This window comes from Pollachius pollachius (assembly GCF_949987615.1).
Source record: "Pollachius pollachius genome assembly, chromosome: 2".
Taxonomy (NCBI): domain Eukaryota; kingdom Metazoa; phylum Chordata; class Actinopteri; order Gadiformes; family Gadidae; genus Pollachius; species Pollachius pollachius.
In genome coordinates, this window is record NC_136935.1 from 10,002,143 (window position 1) to 10,020,539 (window position 18,397).

Below are 18,397 nucleotides of genomic sequence, written 5' to 3' on the forward strand. Positions count from 1 at the left end.
TGGAACCGCGAGGACGGTAATTACGCACCGAAGGTACACCGCAGTTTTTTATTCAATGACTCAGAAAACTTCTAACGTCCAATTCAACAGTCATATAAATCACAAAGGCATACAATGTAGGACTTTATCACTACAAACTTGCTGGTTTTTGGTTTGGTATTTGTTTACAATGTGTTTCTTAAAAATATATATATAATTTTTATGCCTATGCTACTACCTATACTAATCATCATATCAAGTTCAACTTACCAAAAAGTAGCAATTTAATCCATAACCCCTGAAGGCAGAGAGGTCTCAGGTGTGTTCGTCATGAAAGGATCCATCTCCATAGAATAGTCGCCCAAAATCGTCAGCTCCCCGCCCAGCTGTGGACTGAGCGGTAATCCTGTGTGTGCCTGCCCCACCGGTAGTTTGTTGGCAGGAGGGGAGGAAAGGAGGAGAAGAAGGGGTACCTTCAGTCGGGCCAACCAGACTCCTCCCATCATCCTACGTACACCGCCGTGCACAGACAAGTGTGTCCCTCCTGCCATTGTTTCATCACGCACCATGACACAGGCCTAGGTGTGCAGTTTAAGGTGATGCGGATGATCAAGCTACTTCGAGAAGTGTTTTTTTCGTTTAATTGCTTTCTTCAAGTCAGCCAATTATGTCCTTATCCCCTTGAAGGTGCGGTGTATACAATAGGCGTGTTGATTGATACTTACGCACGGTCAAAGCAATGTAGTCCATATTAACATAATAATTTCTCTAAAAACAAATAGTCTTCTTTTGATCTAAAATACCTGCAGAATATTGAAAACTTTTATTCAAATGTATGGGCTATTATGGACCATCAGTGAGGTCGGCTGTGGACGTACATGACCTCTCCAATAGTAACGTACGGTTTCAGTAACTATTTCGTGTTGTTTGTTTTGTTCTGCACTAAAACTCAATTTTATTTTTATTTGATCAAATTAATGCATTTTGAAAGGTCAGGAGAAATGTTATTAATGATCGTTGTAGTTGAGGATAATTTAATTGTTGTGTAATAATTGTTGTTTATAAATAGGCCCATGGAAATTACGTGTGTGATATGAAATTGATGTGTGATATTTGTTAGGCTGTATATAGTAGGTGTATCGTGTTTATTGGAAGAATAATAGGTAAACCAGAGCTGTTTCACATACTTATATTTAATTATGTACATTAATATACACATTTGTACAGTTGGGAATTTATAAATGTTAGGCTATGCATTCCAGTCAGGACATCATCCAAAATAAACAGAATATAGAGTACAGACATCAAGACACGGTCCACTTCAATTCAGCTTAATCTATGGTATCTCTCTAAAAGTAGCACGTATTGCATATTGATTTCAGCAGCACAATTCTGGCAAAATGAACGTAATCTGATCGACATTTGATTTTCCTTTTTTTTCTTTCTTTAGTCAAAACACATTTACATACAATCCCTGAAGCTGACACGAAATCCATGGTTTACAATGATAGCATATTCTTTCTTTTTCTTTTAACGACACAGTTGCGCTCAAGTTAAAACGCGGCTCATTGAGACCACCACACGCGTCCTCGGGGACGGGGCGCCGAACGGACTTTTAGAGGGGACTCTTGTGTTGCATAACGTAGATGGAGAACGAACGAGTATATTGATGGGAATGTACTGTCATGTCGTTGATATTGGCACTTTGATACTTCGACCGCCACTTCACGGCTGGCGTTATTACGCGTACTCCCCGCCGGAGGACTCCTCCTCGGAGTAGGAGCGCTGCGCAAACGTCTCCACGCCGTTCTCGTCCACAGTCGTGCACAGGCCCTTTCTCCTCTTTTCGCGGTCCTCCATCTTGATGGTATTGTACAGTCCCGTCGGCCCGTCCTCCAGCAGCATGTCGCGCGCCGAGAAGGACGGCTTCATCTGGGACACTTTCCTCAGCAGGATGAGCGCCGGTGCGTAAAGCACGTTGGCCAGGCCCATGCCCAGGTTCAGCTGCACGAAGCCCAGGTCGTGCACGATCTGTCCGGCAACGATGGGCCCCATCGCGTACGCCACGCAGTAGGAGATGTCCGCGATGGCGTACACGCTCCCGTACACGGACACGTGACGCACGTCCACCAGGAAGCCCAGGGTGGGCAGCAGCGCCGTGTCCACCAGGGCAATGCCGAAGCAGATCCCGCACAGCGGGATCATCAGCTGCCCGAAGTTCTTGCACGCGGGCACGGTGCACGAGCTGGCCCCGATGAACACCATGCCGATGGCCCCGTAGAACCACTGCAGGTGGGGGTACTTATCCGCCAGTTTCACCGTCAGGTACACGCCGAGCACGTGCGGGAAAAAGGCGGGAAACCACGTCATCCCGATCTCCCACTCGCTGGCGTTCATGGTGTCCTCCATCCAGTTGGCGATGGTGGGCTCGAGGAAGGCCAGCGGGATGTTGCAGGTGGTGAGCGCACCGGCCACCACGGCGATGTAGGGGTCGAACATCAGCTTGTAGATGGGGGTCCCCACGGGCATGTTGGCCCTCTCCTTATTGGAGAACGGTTTCAACACGGCCAGGCACATGATGCCGTCGATGAGACATATGACGGCCAGGACCAGGAAGGGCACGCGCTTCCCCGCGAACTGGTAGAGGATGCCTCCAAATGGGGGCGCCACGAGGCTCCCAAAGGAGATGAAGGCCAGCGCGATACCCAGGGCTCGGCTCCGCTCGCGCTCCTCCGTGTACGTGTCCGCGATGAGCGCGATGCCCGCGGTGTCCGCGAACGCTGAGCCGAAGCCCTGCATGCTGCGCGCCAGGAACAGCGTCGCGTAATTCTCCGCGAAGGCGAACGTGAGCGTGGAGAGGAACATGACGTTGAGTCCGATGAACAGCGGGATGTCATAACCGATGCGGTCTATCAACGTGCCGCTGATCGGGTTGATGAGGAGCTGCAGGATGGCTTTGGACGCGAAAAGCACCCCGATCTGCAGGTCAAAGTTACCCTTGGTTACTTTTGGGACCGTGCCGTTGGTGAAGTTGTAGTGCTGGGCGGGTCGGGTGTGTTCCGCTTCGATCTGCAGTTCTGCCAGGTAGTCGGGGATGATCGGCACGATCACCATGTAAAGCATGTTGTCTAACAAAAGTGCAACACAAACTATGACCAGGATAATCCGTCTCTGGCGGTCCGGGTTCTGCATGGCGGTGCCCAGCTGCTTACTTCGTTCGCTCATTTGGGACAGTTTCATGGCGGCTGTTTGGGCCAAATTAGCCATCGCTGGCGCCTCTGGTTCACCTTCCGGCTCCATCACGTCTTGTTTCCCCCGCTCGGTGACTGTTCTCTTGAGAAGAAGAAAAAAGGAAAACCGTCTCAACCGTCTGATCGAACTCTCTATCAGATTATGCGCTCAAGGCGCATCCGCTCAGTGTGGGTCTCTGAGTCGCTAACCCGTGGTTGATTTCCCGTATGATTGACACTACCTTGCTCGCCGGTTGCGCCGTCTGTCATTGAATGCACATTTGGACTCCCGTGAATCGGACGCGTTTTATCCCCGCCGCCCGTCTTTGCTTCATTGTCTCTTATTCCGTCATTCGGGTGACGCGCGGGCCCCTTGACAGCATCCACTCCGAGCAGCAGTCCGGGCTTCCCCCAAGTTTAGGGGATTCACTTGGCAGTTCAAATGGGGTTTTCATTCACGCACGCCGTGCCGGTGTCGGACCTCCAGCAGACCCTTCCGGACCAACTCTCTCGGCCGTCTTCAGTCACCTGTAACGCTGTGAGCTATGTCATCATTCCACATCAACGGGGCTGGTTTTGTTGGCCGTGGCAGGAGTACACATCACTGCGGTTTGTCGACTCCCTTAGGGCCCCCCCCCCCACACACACACAAACACACACACACACACACACACACACACACACACACACACACACACACACACACACACACACACACACACACACACACACACACACACACACACACACACACACACACACACAAACACACACACACACACACTCTCCTTCCCCTCCTCCCAACTTCCGCGAGGGCGTGACGCACAGGCACAGCCTCGATGCCCTCCGCTATATGTTTTATACTAATTGGAATAAGGGGATGGACGAAAAGCGCCAAGTCACCAAATGTCTTGTTTTTGCTTCTCCTGCTCACACGTTTTGCATGAATACACACACGGTGAATCGGAACCACACTGGGTCGCACGTAAAAGGAAACTAATTTAGTCGGAGTCTCACATACGAAGGGATATAGGCCTACACATCTCAACTATCCGAGAATAATTTGTTGAGGCTATAATTACAATAAAAGTGCTCATTACACCACTTCTCTTATTTTTATTTTGTTTATTATTCGTTTAATAAGACCTATTTAGTGACTAAATGACCGACAACAGGCAGTATATAATAGCTTATAGAACACTGAAAAACATATTCTGGATGAACCTATATCTTTAATAATTTTAATCAAAAACGTTGGCTATACACACGAGAGAGTTAACCAGTAGTAACCGTTGTTGGATCAGCGAGTCTTCCTTAAGGGTTCGGTTAACAGATGGTTTAGCTCTTGTATGAGGGCGCCATCTAGCGATGCGCAATGGGCATCAGCCCCGAGTAGACGGAGGAGCGGATTTGAACTCCCGCAGAGCAGCACTGACATCTTGTGGCGTTTGGCTGAATTGTCAGTAAAAACAACACATACGCTTCAATCACAGATTGTGTTTCTTAAAACCCCACGTAAACTGACCTATGTACATTGAAACTATACCCCATAAATGATTAATTATACTCGTATATTTCCAAATGATTGAATAGGGTTAGGGTCGTAGGGAGGAGTTATATGTAGTATTTGCTTTGAGTGCAGAGATTAGACCTATTCTTTCCAACGCATTTAATTACCAGGAGACTTATTTTGTCGCAGTTCAAAGGCTCTTGTAATGGGAAGAATAGATAGTTGTACTATTCCCACCAGTAGATGTCGTGTAAAACACTTTTCTGCGAACAGGACAAACGGCCATATTCCACGCACGATCTCGCGCAAACGCGCGCTTGCACACACACACACACACGCACCCCTCACACACACACACACACACACACACACACACACACACACACACACACACACACACACACACGCACACACACACATTGAAATTATTTCCCTAGATGTTCTTATTCACAGCTACATATCAACGCCTCTACCAGGACAGTATAACAGATAATATACAAATTCACACATTTGTGTACACATGTAAGAATGCATCCATGGTCTTTCTTCTGTCATTGTTTATTTCATTCATTCTTCAGCCGTTCATTCTTTGGGACTTTCTATTCAAGCAATGTACGTTTTATTTTTGTTGTATTGGTTGCTTTTCAGGGGGCGGAGTCAGACTGGCACTCAAAACTGGATTGGCTGAGTTAGGATCAAAATGTTTTCCCTTTTGATTCCGCTCTTATCTGATTTGAAACCAAGCTCGAGAGATTCAAGACCATGGTGTAATCTTTTGCATTTGCCAAAGTATTAATTTCTGACGGTCAGACAAAATCCCACACCATGTAGCCAAATGCACATAGCCTAAACATCAGTGACTTGAATGGAGGCCATATATTAAATAACTGTTTCTATTTATAACGTGTTTGTGGTTGAGGGTTGTTGGGGACGACGAATACGACGACAACCTACACTCACATAAGCAAACTATTAGGCAGTTAATGGCTGACAGGTTTGGATCTACAGCTGAAGTTCAATCCTCATATTTAATGAGAATTAAACAGGCGATAGACTATTTCAAATGATCTAATGTGGTACTTTAAATAATTCAAAAGTCCTGTTGTTTCACACCATATGGCCGAGCAGAGCTATAGTCTTAAAAGACAGGCTGAAACTGTGTCTGTTTTGTAAACTCCAAAAGTTGATTAACAGAGATGGATAATCCATGCAACTGAATGGATTGACGGCAAAAGATTACGTCACCACCACTACGCCTGTGAATACAATTAATGTAATGAAAACCACGCTGCATTCGAGTGTTGATGGCAGAGTAGGCTTTAGGGCAGCTATAACATCTATCACCGGAGAGGTGAAGGAGTGAAGTAGATGCATATCAATCAATACAGTTAAATAATCCACCTGTAGCCCTGAAAAATAATTCATTGCATTGAGAAGTGGAAACTAACGTAGGGTGGAACAGTTAAACCAATATCGTAATCTGGTAAGACATAGTCTTTGCCTACATCATGTTGTTATAGTCTTAATTGTGTTGACAATGTTTTGGAAGTTCCTCTTCTAAGAACCTTTTCAGAAACAGGGTTGGTTGAATGTTGTTCCAGCACTGGCTTCTGTGCAGGGATCGCCACATTGTACAGTCCACTGTATACAGTTTAAAAGAATAGTTGACTGAATTAAAACAGAGGGCTTTCAAAGAGCAGTGACGCATGGCCCTGCTTTAATCCAGCTCACACTACAAATGCTAATCCTTTAAAATATACATTTCCTTAAATAGACGGTTGTATTAAACAAAAACAAATGGAAAACAATGGAAAAGTGTGTGTGCGTGTGTGCGTGCGTGCGTGCGTGCATGTGTGTGTTTGTGGTGTGTTGGTGAGTGTATGTTGTGTTTTTGTGTATATATGTGTGTGTGTGTGTGTGTGTGTGTGTGTGTGTGTGTGTGTGTGTGTGTGTGTGTGTGTGTGTGTGTGTGTGTGTGTGTGTTTGTAGTCCAATGGGGAATGGGGTGGACAGTTATATAATCTGCTCCATATCGGACAGCCTAGCCCATCTATGCAGTACAGTAACTGGTAGAGCCAGGCCAGAGGACTGACATTTCCCCTCCTTCCAATGCCTGCCTTCCCCTCTGGGCCTGAGCTCCAACACAGACCCTCAGCAGTGGCTGCTCACTCAGCCCTCAGTAACAGGCAAAGGAAGCACTCCTGCATAATTGTAAAGCACTTCATTATTACGTGAAGCAGAGAATTTAAATTTATGACACAGAAACTCATTCTCCATTATGGCTTGGAAATCAGTCCCACCTCTCCCTCCAAAAGCCACTCCCCTAAAATACGTGACTGGCTGGCTATAGATCTTCATAGCCTTTTAGAAGACTCTTGTCACGCGGCATGAGTGCACTGGCAGTGTGCACACAGGTTACCAGGTAGGTGGGTAGACAGACAGGTAAGCAATCCAATCGTTTCATTCGGGTCTAATGAAATGGTTGGACAGGTTTGTGACAGTCCCTCTGAAAGCCACAGATACCAGATTTTTGTCTGGTTTTTTGAGAAAGAGAATTGCAACAAATATGAAAAATATTGCTTCCAAAAAAGGTTGCCTGGCCTAAGTAAACAATTCTGTAATGCACATACTATTATATTATTACATTTTATTACATTATTATATAATTATACATATGGACTGAGAATATTCTATATTGTTGAAAATATGGGGTAGCCCTATGTTTTGGCAATGTAATGTTACGAAGTTGTTGCACATCTTTCAACTCATGTTGTCTGTAGTGAGTTCATCGTACGGCAACCTTGCTTTGTCACTGCAGGTTTTAGTTACGTAAACTGTCCAAAAGATATTTATAAGATGTTTATTTTGTTCTGCCCCAGTCTGACGTAGGTCATGTTCCTGTGTAATCCCCCCAACAAGCACATATGAAAAGTTAATTGGTTTACCCAGCCCCCCCCCAAAAAAGAATAATCCTTATCAAACTGTAAATTCCTGAATCTGTTGGACAGGACAACTTCTGGGCTAGCAAGGGAAGTCAAAGCTGATAAAAAAAAAGGACAGGAAATCAAAAATGAGAAAAATATACAAAAATTATGGTTTTCTGCCAGAGATTTGGATTGAAAGTATGTGATAATCCATCTGTTTTTAGACTTGGACTGAGCCAAGGAAGAACAAATCTCTGAGTGATGTTATCAGCAGAAAAATATGCTGCTGATAAGAGCTTTGATGACGTGTCACCATGAGACTGGTGAAATGACCTGATGATAGGAAACGTTTGGGGTAACATTTCAATAACATGAGTGTTTGATGGTTTTTGTGCATTCATGTGTATCTCATGAGTTTATTTGTGTGTATTTTTTTTTGTTATTTTGATTGTGTGTGTGTGTGTATGCACATGCATAAGTGAGTGTTGATGTCAAGGATTTGACTTTCAGTTCTAGGGTTGTGGTTAGGGGTTTCTATTGGTTGGGATTCAGGGTTTGGTTTTTAGTTTAAGGGTTAGGGTTCTTATTGGTTTGGGTTAGGGTTACCCCCTTTGAGTCCAGTTAATTGTAAAAACTGCATGTTGATTCTCTTGAGGAAGTTAAAGTGCATGAATCATTTATTTCTATAACGTGTGATAAGTACATGGTCTCTTGATGCAAAGAAATCTAAATTATCCACATCATTGGTTAGCCTCTTAACTAAGCTATATGTTGTTTTAAAGGAAATTTAGATACATTTCTAGAATATATAGACAGGGGACACCGAGAGTTTAAGTGGGACGTATTGATCTGCAGTCACATGCTTCACACTAAGCTAAACACATAAGTGTTTACACTTTTACTGTTTTTATTTGAAACCATATGCTTTTGAAATAAAAAAAGGAAAAGCATGCACATCATTTTTTAGTTGGAAAAAAAAATTAAGCTTAAAATTGTTTGTGTGCTTGTATATAGTTTTTAAGGAGAATTGAACCAAGTTAACATTTGTTCGATAGTCAAGTCAGTTTTAGTCTTATCAGTTGCTTTTTTTTCATCTGCATTGTTGGACATTTTCCTACAGGGATTAGGATGGTTTCCTTTGAAACCTCGTTTGAAAGTGGGATCTGTCAGGGGGCTATCGGAGGCTTGGAGAGTGTGAAGAACGAGGGATATAAATAACCGACACTTGGCCTCTAGCCGTCTCTTATCATTCATCATTTCAACGATCACTCCCAGCATCCCGCTGTGCAGCTGCCCGGAACAGCTGTCCATGACACAGCCTGTACTAGGATGAGCGTTACTGAACCCATATCTCCTGAAGGAGGATACATGAACACACAAGGGTGAGAGGAGTCCACACATTCATGTATTTTCTGGCCAACAAGGGGACGATTCGTTAGCTTTGTAACCCAAACGGGAGGGTTTAGACAAGGTTCACTAGGTCACAGGGGCTAAAGGATAGTGTGATTATTATGCAGTAATCAAATCTGAATGCATACAATGGACAATCTGGTTGCACGGCAGTGCTCAGGCAGTTTAGGAGGCTGCATTTGTGTGTGTTGTAACGCGTAAACATCGATGGACACACAAAGTTTGCACATTCAGTTTGGTTTATTATTTAGTTGATTAAGACATCTTCATGAAGTCCTTTGTCACGGTCAAACAATTCATAGAGGACCAACTGTGGCAAGTCATTACAGAAATAAAGCAAACAATTCTTCAAATAACACAATTACTTTGACACACGACATTATCATTCAAAATGAAAGGGCAATCAATGACGAGAGCGAATTAGGGTGTGTGTAGCTGAACCACATTTATACACATTCACACATGTATATTTGTGTACATGTGTATATATATGCACATTTATATATATATATATATCTTGTAAGAAAAATCATCAAGTGAATCATTACAATAACTACAAGTGAAGTGTTGAAAGCCACCGTCTTGAGCTGAACTCAATGGTTGATGGTTGGAGGAATGATGGTATTGAGGCTGCTTGGTGATGTCATTACACACCTTTACACTCTGTGATTGTCAAAGCTTGAGTTTGTGACATCTCCTAAGCTACCCCTTTGATGTTGTAGGCCTATGAACGAAGCAGCAATGTTCCAGCCTGGTTGTTTTCAGTTCAATAAAAACGGTTCCCAAAACGTGCGTTTGTGAATAATCCTATCCTACATGAGCTCAGTGCATCAGGAGCCCAACCGACTAGAAGTATGGCTCGATTATATAATTACCAGGCATTTGTGATTAAGTAGTATTGAATGGATGGTCGGACAAAATCGTAAAATAAATTAAATATGGATTATCTTTGCAAACTAGTCTGAGGTAATTTGTTTGAGAATGCAACTGTGAAGTAGATAGCATATTACTGTTAGCGACAAGCATTTAGGGTATCGCTGTAAGAGGATGAAGTTAGATTGGACCTTCTTATCAGACTGACTGGATTTCAGAATTTTGTTTGGAGCATCGCTCTTGCCTAATGTAATTGTACTCCTAATTAAGTTGATATTGATGTTTATCTAGATCTCACTTCACTCAAAGCCATTTCTTGATATTCTTATATTTGGCATGGTTCTTTCAGCACCAGATCTCCTTGTTTTTTTGTATTTTTTTTAGATCTAAATTTGAAAGCAGAGACATGCCTCGACTACTTAGTAATCTCCAAAGTATAGCTCTAAACTAAAGGAATTTTATAAAAGATGCTTTTGTTCACAGGATTATTATTTATATAGCAAACAGGCTGTCTCTTATTAAACCAATTTTAAGCCTAGGCTGACTGAAAGAGAGGGAAGGAATGGGGAAAATATTCCACCAATGCACAAAGATAATTGACTGGAAGAAATGTTGTTCCTATGGTATTTATCCCCCAATAGGTGTTGCTGCCATTGTACTTAGATAACATTGTGCTAATTGTTTGTGCTACACTTTTTTGCAATCTATTTCATCCACCTTGGAATGGATTCAAACATACAGTACATGGATCATAAAATAAATCATGTCAAAGTTGTATGACAGTAAACCCTGCAATAACCCTGGCAAATCTGCTTGATACTCAAGGGCGTTACATATTTTCCCTGTATTAACATTAAACATTAAACTGGGACAGTGGCAGAAATGCTGGTGCAAAAGGCTGTCATATGTGAAATACTTTCTGGACGTTGACTATTTATGGAAAGGGGCCCTATTTTACCACCAGGTGTTGTGCTGATTACAAGCCATTTATAAATACATTAATTTGTCACAAGTGGAAGTGTCCACCCAGATATCTGACAGACAGTCCATGAGGGGGCACCAGAAAATAGGCGAAATAGGGCCCCTTTCACGTTACAGGGGCCCCGGCAGTAGTGGCCGACAACGAATCCACGATACACACTCCACTAAACCACTGTACGCATACACAACACCCACGAGCACGCACAACCTTGAGAACAAACAAACAAACATATCAAAAGTACCTTCCAAAGAGAAATGACCAGGGCAGTGAGCGTACTACTTGAGTTTTTATTTGGACTTGTTCTCAATCTGAGGCACTTCTTGAGGCACAATCTTCTCCCCGGTGAGGAGTTGCCAGATGCCCCCGCGGTAGTTCTCGTTTCCCAGGGCGTACAGGAACACGTTGAAGGTGGGCGCTGTCTTGGCCAGGATAGGAGCCATCTGTAGGAGCACAGGCACGCAAACCCTTTCAAACACTTCACATACATGAATGGATGAATGAATGAATGAATGAATGAATGACTAGCTATTCTATTTAGGACTTCGGTTGTCAAAGAGGTTAGGTTGACTATGAGCACTCATTATTACTCATGAGTGCTCATATACTCATTATCAAATTTTAGAGAATGACCGGGGAATAAATAGTATATGTACTGTTAAGTTAAGTGGTAACTGGCTATTAGATAAGTATATACATTTAAAGAGGTGCACCGAGATATCTTTTGCCTGTCTTAACCAGATTCAGACATACAACTCATCATTGTCCGTCCAGAAGGTTTGCTTGAGTTTGATATTTCAGTGTATACAATTATTATTTCAGTGTAGTATCTTGTAAATTACATGGCCATCCGTCAGCTAATAGTGTAGTGTGAAATGCTCTGTGAGAAACTCTGTTTTGAGTGGACTGCGGCAGCCTTTGTATAAGCCAACTTAGATTTGACACTGCTCCCACCTTATTATTGACCAATCAGCGAATCTCTTCTCCTATTGTTTCAGGAAATCCATCTTATCCATGAAGGGAGTCGGTAGTGATAGTTCGAAGGTCAAAGGTTTCCTTACCATCCTCAGCTTTGGTGAGACCAGTGAGGCGTTCTCAATAGCAGCGTAGAAGGCCAGGATACCATAGGGACCCCAGCAGAACAGGAGAGTCTTCAGAGGGGTGCTGGCATTGAACTGCAGATCCATACATCAACCCATGGAGAGAAAGAGAGAGAGAGAGAAACAATTGTGAGCAAGTGATGGTGTGTGTAGATAATGGAGTGTGTGAGTGAGTATGTGGAAAATGCTAAAGTATTGAATACAAAGGTGGGGAGGTTGAGCATTAAGAGAGAGGAGATAAAGCATATGAGTGAGTGAGTGAGAGAATGAGTTAGTGAGTGAGAGAGCGAGAAAGAGAGAGAGAGAGAGAGAGAGAGAGAGTGGAAGAAAGAATATGAAAGGAAAATATATATTCCTTTTCCTCTCACACTGGATGAGATGAATAGAAACAGGAGCACAAAACCGTGCCCTTGTGACAATAAAGAAAAGATTAGAGAATAAGACCCTGATGCCAAAAAGCTCATTTGCATGCATGGCTTCTGGTCACATGTCTAGGATAAAACCAGGGGAATTAACCCCCAAAAGAAACTAGCTATTGTGCGGAGAGAGGTCTAATCTCTGTCTAGGTTCACCGTGAACAGGGCTCTAAGTCGTAGTGTATTTACACTGGTCATCTCCCATCACCTCCCCTTCATCACTGCTATGAGGTTTCCTGTTAGACCCTGCTTTGCCCTGCCATTACTGCAGCAGACACTCAACAATTCCATTCAATATGTTGTGTCTTGTGTCTTGTGTCTTGGAGTTGGATGTTGACAACAACAACATCAGCTAGGGATTACGTAACTACGTGGTCAAAGAGAGGAATGTGTGTGTTGTAGCCTCGTTGCCTCTTTGTGCTTGGTTGTAAAATGCGCCACTCAAATAACTGAGAGTAATGAGCTTACGCAACGACAAATACTCCAAAGACCTGGGCCAGGGCCTGAGGTGGCCCACGAACAGGGCCCCCTATCCACACCCTCTCTACTTAAATTGTCCTTTTCACGCACAGCCCACTACTGGACACACACTGAGACACTTTAGTTGGTTCCCCCTGCAGCCATGACCTATATATATGCTGGATGGCCTCAGTTCATTCAGCTCCTCTACGACGCAATGAAAACAAGATGTTCAGTCATACTGAAAGATCTTCATCTCTTGCCAGAGGGCAGAGTTAAGGGCTTATGAGGCTCTGTCTCTCCTTCAGGTATTACTACTATGAGCTAGGACCAGAAGAGAACTGATGAAAGAGGGCCCTACAATTGGTTGTATGTGGTGGCGTCTGTGAAAGTGGAGATTGTGTGTGGAGATTGTTGTGATGGATATGGCACTGGTTGAGATGGTAGCAATGGTTGTTGTGTTAGGGGTGGTGATAGTGGTCATGGGGCTGATAGTGGTCATGTTGGTGGTGGAGGTAGGGCTGTACGGCTGTAGTTGCTCCTGGTGGTGTTGGTGGTAGTTTTGTGAGTTGTAGGGATGGTGGTGATGGTGGTGGTGGTTGTCTGTTGGTGGTGGTCAGAGTGGTCATGATAGCGGTCATGGCAGTGATGCTGGTGGGGTTGGTGTTAAAGGTAGTGGTCGTGTGGGGAGTTGGTGGTGAGAATGTTATGGTAGTGATGGTGGTGGTGGAGATGTTGTGTGTTGATAGGGGTGGTGATCGTGGTTAAGCGGTCATGGTAGTGATGGTGGTGGTGGAGATGTTGTGCGTTGATAGGGGTGGTGATCGTGGTTAAGCGGTCATGGTAGTGATGGTGGTGGTGGAGATGTTGTGCGTTGATAGGGGTGGTGATCGTGGTTAAGCGGTCATGGTAGTGATGGTGGTGGTGGAGATAGTGTGTGGTGAGGCGGTCAAGGTATAGTGCTGTTGCGCTGAAGTGGGTTCTCACCCTTGGGTTTCCGGTCTTCTTGAACTTCTGGTCAATGGACTGGTAGGAGGACATGACCACGAAGATCTGGACCACCATGTTGAAGACGGACATGGGGATCAGGTAAGAGACGTAGTTCCTACACAACAGGGAGAATCACAATCACTGTTTTTTATGTCGCTCACAAACAAAAGTAAGATGATACAATATCTACTTGATTCCTCCCAGATGGGGAATGTGAGTGTCACAGCAGAAGAATCGGACTAGATTGAAGATTCAAGACTTTATTGCCAATTCAACAATTTGATTGGATTTTTTTTCTCTAGTGCCAAAGGAAATACTTTTGGATAAGCGCTGCCTTACCATCCCCCGAAGCAGGAAGAGGCAGAACATCCCTCTCCTGTTTTCTTTGCAAAGCTTCTTTCTTTGTATGTGTTTGTTTTTGCCCTTCGGGCTAGGCTTAGGGTTGGGTCATAAACATGGCCTGTGAAGCCCTTTGAGACTGTGACCATGATTAAGGACCATACAAGCAAGACTTGACTTGAACAAAAGACACATCCACGATTAATATTGATCGACGGAGATGACATATTGGACCCGATATACATGCTGAATGGAATGGGATTTGGACATGGGGGGTTCTATCCCGGACTGCACCATTCAGTGTGTCTTACCGGTCTCCCTTGGTGTAGTCCAGGGTGCAACAGCTCCTGAGGGGTTCGTAGTCATACTCTCCCCATCCGATCAGGGGCATGGCGGACCAGAATGCGCTGAACAGCCAGATGAACACGCTCAGAGTGATGGCACTGCTCCACTGCAGTTTGGTCCCTGGGGAACACAATGGAAGAACACGTTCATTGTGAATTGTACATTAATAATACATTAATAAGATGAGGATGAAGAATGGCACCCATTAGTAAATATATAGAATAGTCGATGTGCGACTGGGAGCTGCTAAAGCTATGCTATGAATGATACACCGGGTAATTGATTCATCTCTTTGTAGGATGGGAACAACTAGCACTTTTGGGATTTATATATTTCAGGTGTTTAATTTTTACACATAAATAAAAGTGGTTGATAAAAAAAATATATATATTGACTAGTTTTGACTGTCCAACCACTTTATTTATTTTACAATTCTATGTTGAGGCCAGGGACTGCCATTGCAATTGTGTGTACAATGACAGTAAAGTTTTTTGGACCTTAACTTCACGGTCAATCCCAGAGGGTTGGCCTTTAAATGCTATTGTTTTGATTGCATTGTGTCCCCATGGTTGGCCCCTTTGTTGCACTTTGTAGTTGATGGGTGTTGGGCTCACAGCTGTCTCAATGTGCCTCCACATGTGCTTGTTAAATAGACCTGTAGTCAAGTCTTATAGGCTGCCTGAGCATAGTGAATAGACTGGCATTTTTCAAATACCAATAGCCTTTTGTGCAGCTGATGTCTGGGAAATAATGGTCTCCTATTGAGCTTAATCTTCACAAGAGGCTATGGCTAAGGGTGATGAATTGGGTCGGTCGGAGATGATTAATTGAGGCTTACTGGTGCAGTACTGGTGATATCTGTCCCATGCGATGGCGGCAACAAAATGGATGCTGGCAAGAGCTGTTGTGAAACCTTGGAACCCGTGGGTCTGGCAACCATCAGAGCCATACGGCCAGTACCTTCAGAAACACAGTACAAGACAATATAGTTGTTTTTTAAACAATGGAAACAATTCAATAAATATGTCAGAGGGTTAATATAGGGCATTTTAATTGAATTTGTCTGCCTTTGACCCGTGTGTTTATCAAATGATGGATGGTGTGGAAGCCGGTGAACCGTAGTGATTCTATAACTCTCATCATCTCTCCCCCTCCCCTCTGTGCATCACCTGACAAGGATTTAGCAGCAAAGGGCAGAGCTCCACAGAAAACAACAAACAAACGTAGTAGCGTTGCTGGTGAACGGAGCGTGGTAGCGTTGCTGGTGAATCGCTTTTGTTGACTTTTAGCCGACAGATAACATCATCAACCCTATCGCATTGTGTGTTACTGTCAGCAAGTGTTGACGAAGCAGCTGACGCATTGCTCCAACCACCGCGCCTTTGTCCCCAGTACTACCCACATCCCTGTCCATATCAAACTAACAAATCGATTATTGCACAGAACGTTGACGTGACGTCACTCACCTCAAAAAGCTGGAGAAAGCCGCGACGCTGGCATTCATGGAGATTCCAATATCAGCCATTGCTAAACTGAAAACGAGGAAATTGCTGGGGGTCCTCAGTTCTTTCACTTTGCAGAAAGCCACGATAGTAACAGCATTGAGGATGATTCCAAGGAGTCCTGGTCATAACAACATATACAGACGTTAGTCTCCAAATCACGAGCATCAATTCAAATGAACGCACTCAGTGCGCCCGGCGATGCGCAATATATTCAAGTATAGCCTACGTTTTGTTTTTAGAAATTGCCCAGGCTACGCATACATTTATCCATGGCACATTCATTGCTGCATAGGTAATAACACATGCATTACACGTAAACATTGCCCTATCTGCCCAATTGCTCTTGTCTTGTTAACCCAAGACAGACGGGTTCGGGTCTGGTCATGGGTTAAACACATTATGAGGACAACAACAACAATACATCGCATTGTTTCGGGATGAAGTCCATCACAAATCAATCCAAATGCTTACCTTCCACGAGCAGAAGTGATCCAAAGGAGAAAACATCGAAGTCCGAGAAGCCCTCCGGTAAAGGGTAAGCCGAGACCATCCTGACGGCGAAGTGTAACTAAACAGAGACCAGAGCGAGACCACTGACTGCTTACTGTCCACTTGTTATGATGTGCCTCAATATGCTCCAAGGAAACGGGGCTTTTAAAGGGGTATTTCACGTGAAAAGCATGCATGTAATTATGTAAAGCCCCCCTCTCCTCCCCTCCTTTCTGGACAAATCTGTAGAAGAATGCCTTAATGAACGTAGCAGCACAACCCACCACTCTAATGCGCGTTCGCCCGCCGCTGCAGATAAAAGCCCTCAATTAGTTACACAACAAGCCTTTGTGTGTGTGCGCGACCACCGCTGCCGTTCCTCTGATTCAATGTTTTTTTTTTTCTGTGTTTAAATAAACCCACACACATATTCACTTCTGTAACGACAACAGGTGTCCGTGAGGGTGATGTATATAATAACTACAGGCAAAACGGTCGTGACTGCAATGACGAATGACTATAAGGACAACATTATGAGATTGCTTCCATTGCCTTCACTTATTGATAGATTGATAATTGATCAATTGAATAGGTCGTTAATGATCACATTTTAATAAATGAATTCATGTTGTGATGTGCTTATTGTCGTATTGAAAATGCCACAATATTTTTTAACATTTATGTCATTACACTATCATATCACTATCATTACATTAGCTCATCCCCTTATATGGCATCGATGAGATGCTGGTGTGAAGAATTGAAATGTGAGGAATATTTGAATTAGGCCTACTAAAAAGTATGAAGCAAATTCCTGGAAGCAAAGTAAATCTGTAATTTCACAAATGTTCTCGATATTGTTATTCCAAATAAATGGTCTGAATCAAACATCAATAAATCAACGTATGTTTTATTACACATGACATATTCGTGGAACACTGACAGCAATTTATATTTAAGCTATATAATAGATTTGGGAGGTAGATTCAAAGCAATGAGATTCAATGCCATGCATTGAATGGACTATGAAAAGGAATTGCTCAGCTTTGTGACGTCTATAATGCTAATCCCTAATCATTCTTTTGTTGCAGTTGCGACACCCCAATGCTTTTAATACCTCATAGCCTAATTGTGTTAGACAAGCCTGACATTGTCTCGGTGAGGTCTTGGTTTCCGGATTATAAAATTGTTGACCCTGGGGTGTTGAAAGGTTAAAAAAATCATATGACATGGCAAACTTTGAATAAAATAGGAAACATTTAGTATGTTTTTTTGACCAGACACAATTTGGAAAACTATTTGCATTAAGGAATAACAACAACAGATTTGCTTGGATTTAAAAAGAAAAATTAAAACATGAAGAATTTCACTGAAGGAAGACTTTGAAAATGGACTTGTTTGTTTTCTCATGTGGAGCCAACTTCTTTGTACCAGAAGTAACATGTGGTTAGGTGTGTTGTGAATTATATTCAAGGCCAAACATGGCTTTGTGTTATCTAAAACCATTTGGCCAGGCAATGTTACAAAGCATATGCCCTCATATGGAACCATTAAAACACTTTCCTTATGCCTTTACTTTTGTTTCACTAAATAGGCACAGAATGAAAATAATCAGCAAAACATAATGATGCATAAATCAATCGGATATGTATTCTTAAAATATGCCTTATAATGAGGAATATACACATAAAGAGCAATATAAATCTATCAGACGGACACCTATCACCTGATGTTTTGTTTCATTAACATTCGAATACCAAACCAGTGATAGTTACACACGTATTTGTCGCAATCCCATGAGAAGTACAACATATATATAAGTTAACAATGAACCGGTGAAGGCTACATC

The 18,397-nt window shown here is 43.3% G+C and overlaps 2 protein-coding genes across 2 annotated transcripts; both read right to left on the reverse strand.

The window, feature by feature from the left end:
• Positions 1-1,719: 1,719 nt before the first annotated feature.
• Positions 1,720-3,279, reverse strand: slc18a3a (solute carrier family 18 member 3a; the record flags this gene model as incomplete). The annotated part of the gene is made up of 1 exon (XM_079728842.1): positions 1,720-3,279. The coding sequence occupies one exon, from the start codon at positions 3,277-3,279 to the stop codon at positions 1,720-1,722; it is 1,560 nt and encodes a 519-aa protein (XP_079584968.1).
• A 7,774-nt stretch (positions 3,280-11,053) lies between these two features.
• rgra (retinal G protein coupled receptor a) lies at positions 11,054-16,642 on the reverse strand. The gene is made up of 7 exons (XM_079730828.1): positions 16,531-16,642; positions 16,021-16,177; positions 15,393-15,514; positions 14,521-14,674; positions 13,868-13,985; positions 11,967-12,080; positions 11,054-11,348 (listed from the first exon to the last, which is right to left on the reverse strand). The coding sequence occupies exons 1-7, from the start codon at positions 16,607-16,609 to the stop codon at positions 11,196-11,198; spliced, it is 897 nt and encodes a 298-aa protein (XP_079586954.1). The 5' UTR covers positions 16,610-16,642; the 3' UTR covers positions 11,054-11,195.
• Positions 16,643-18,397: the final 1,755 nt, after the last annotated feature.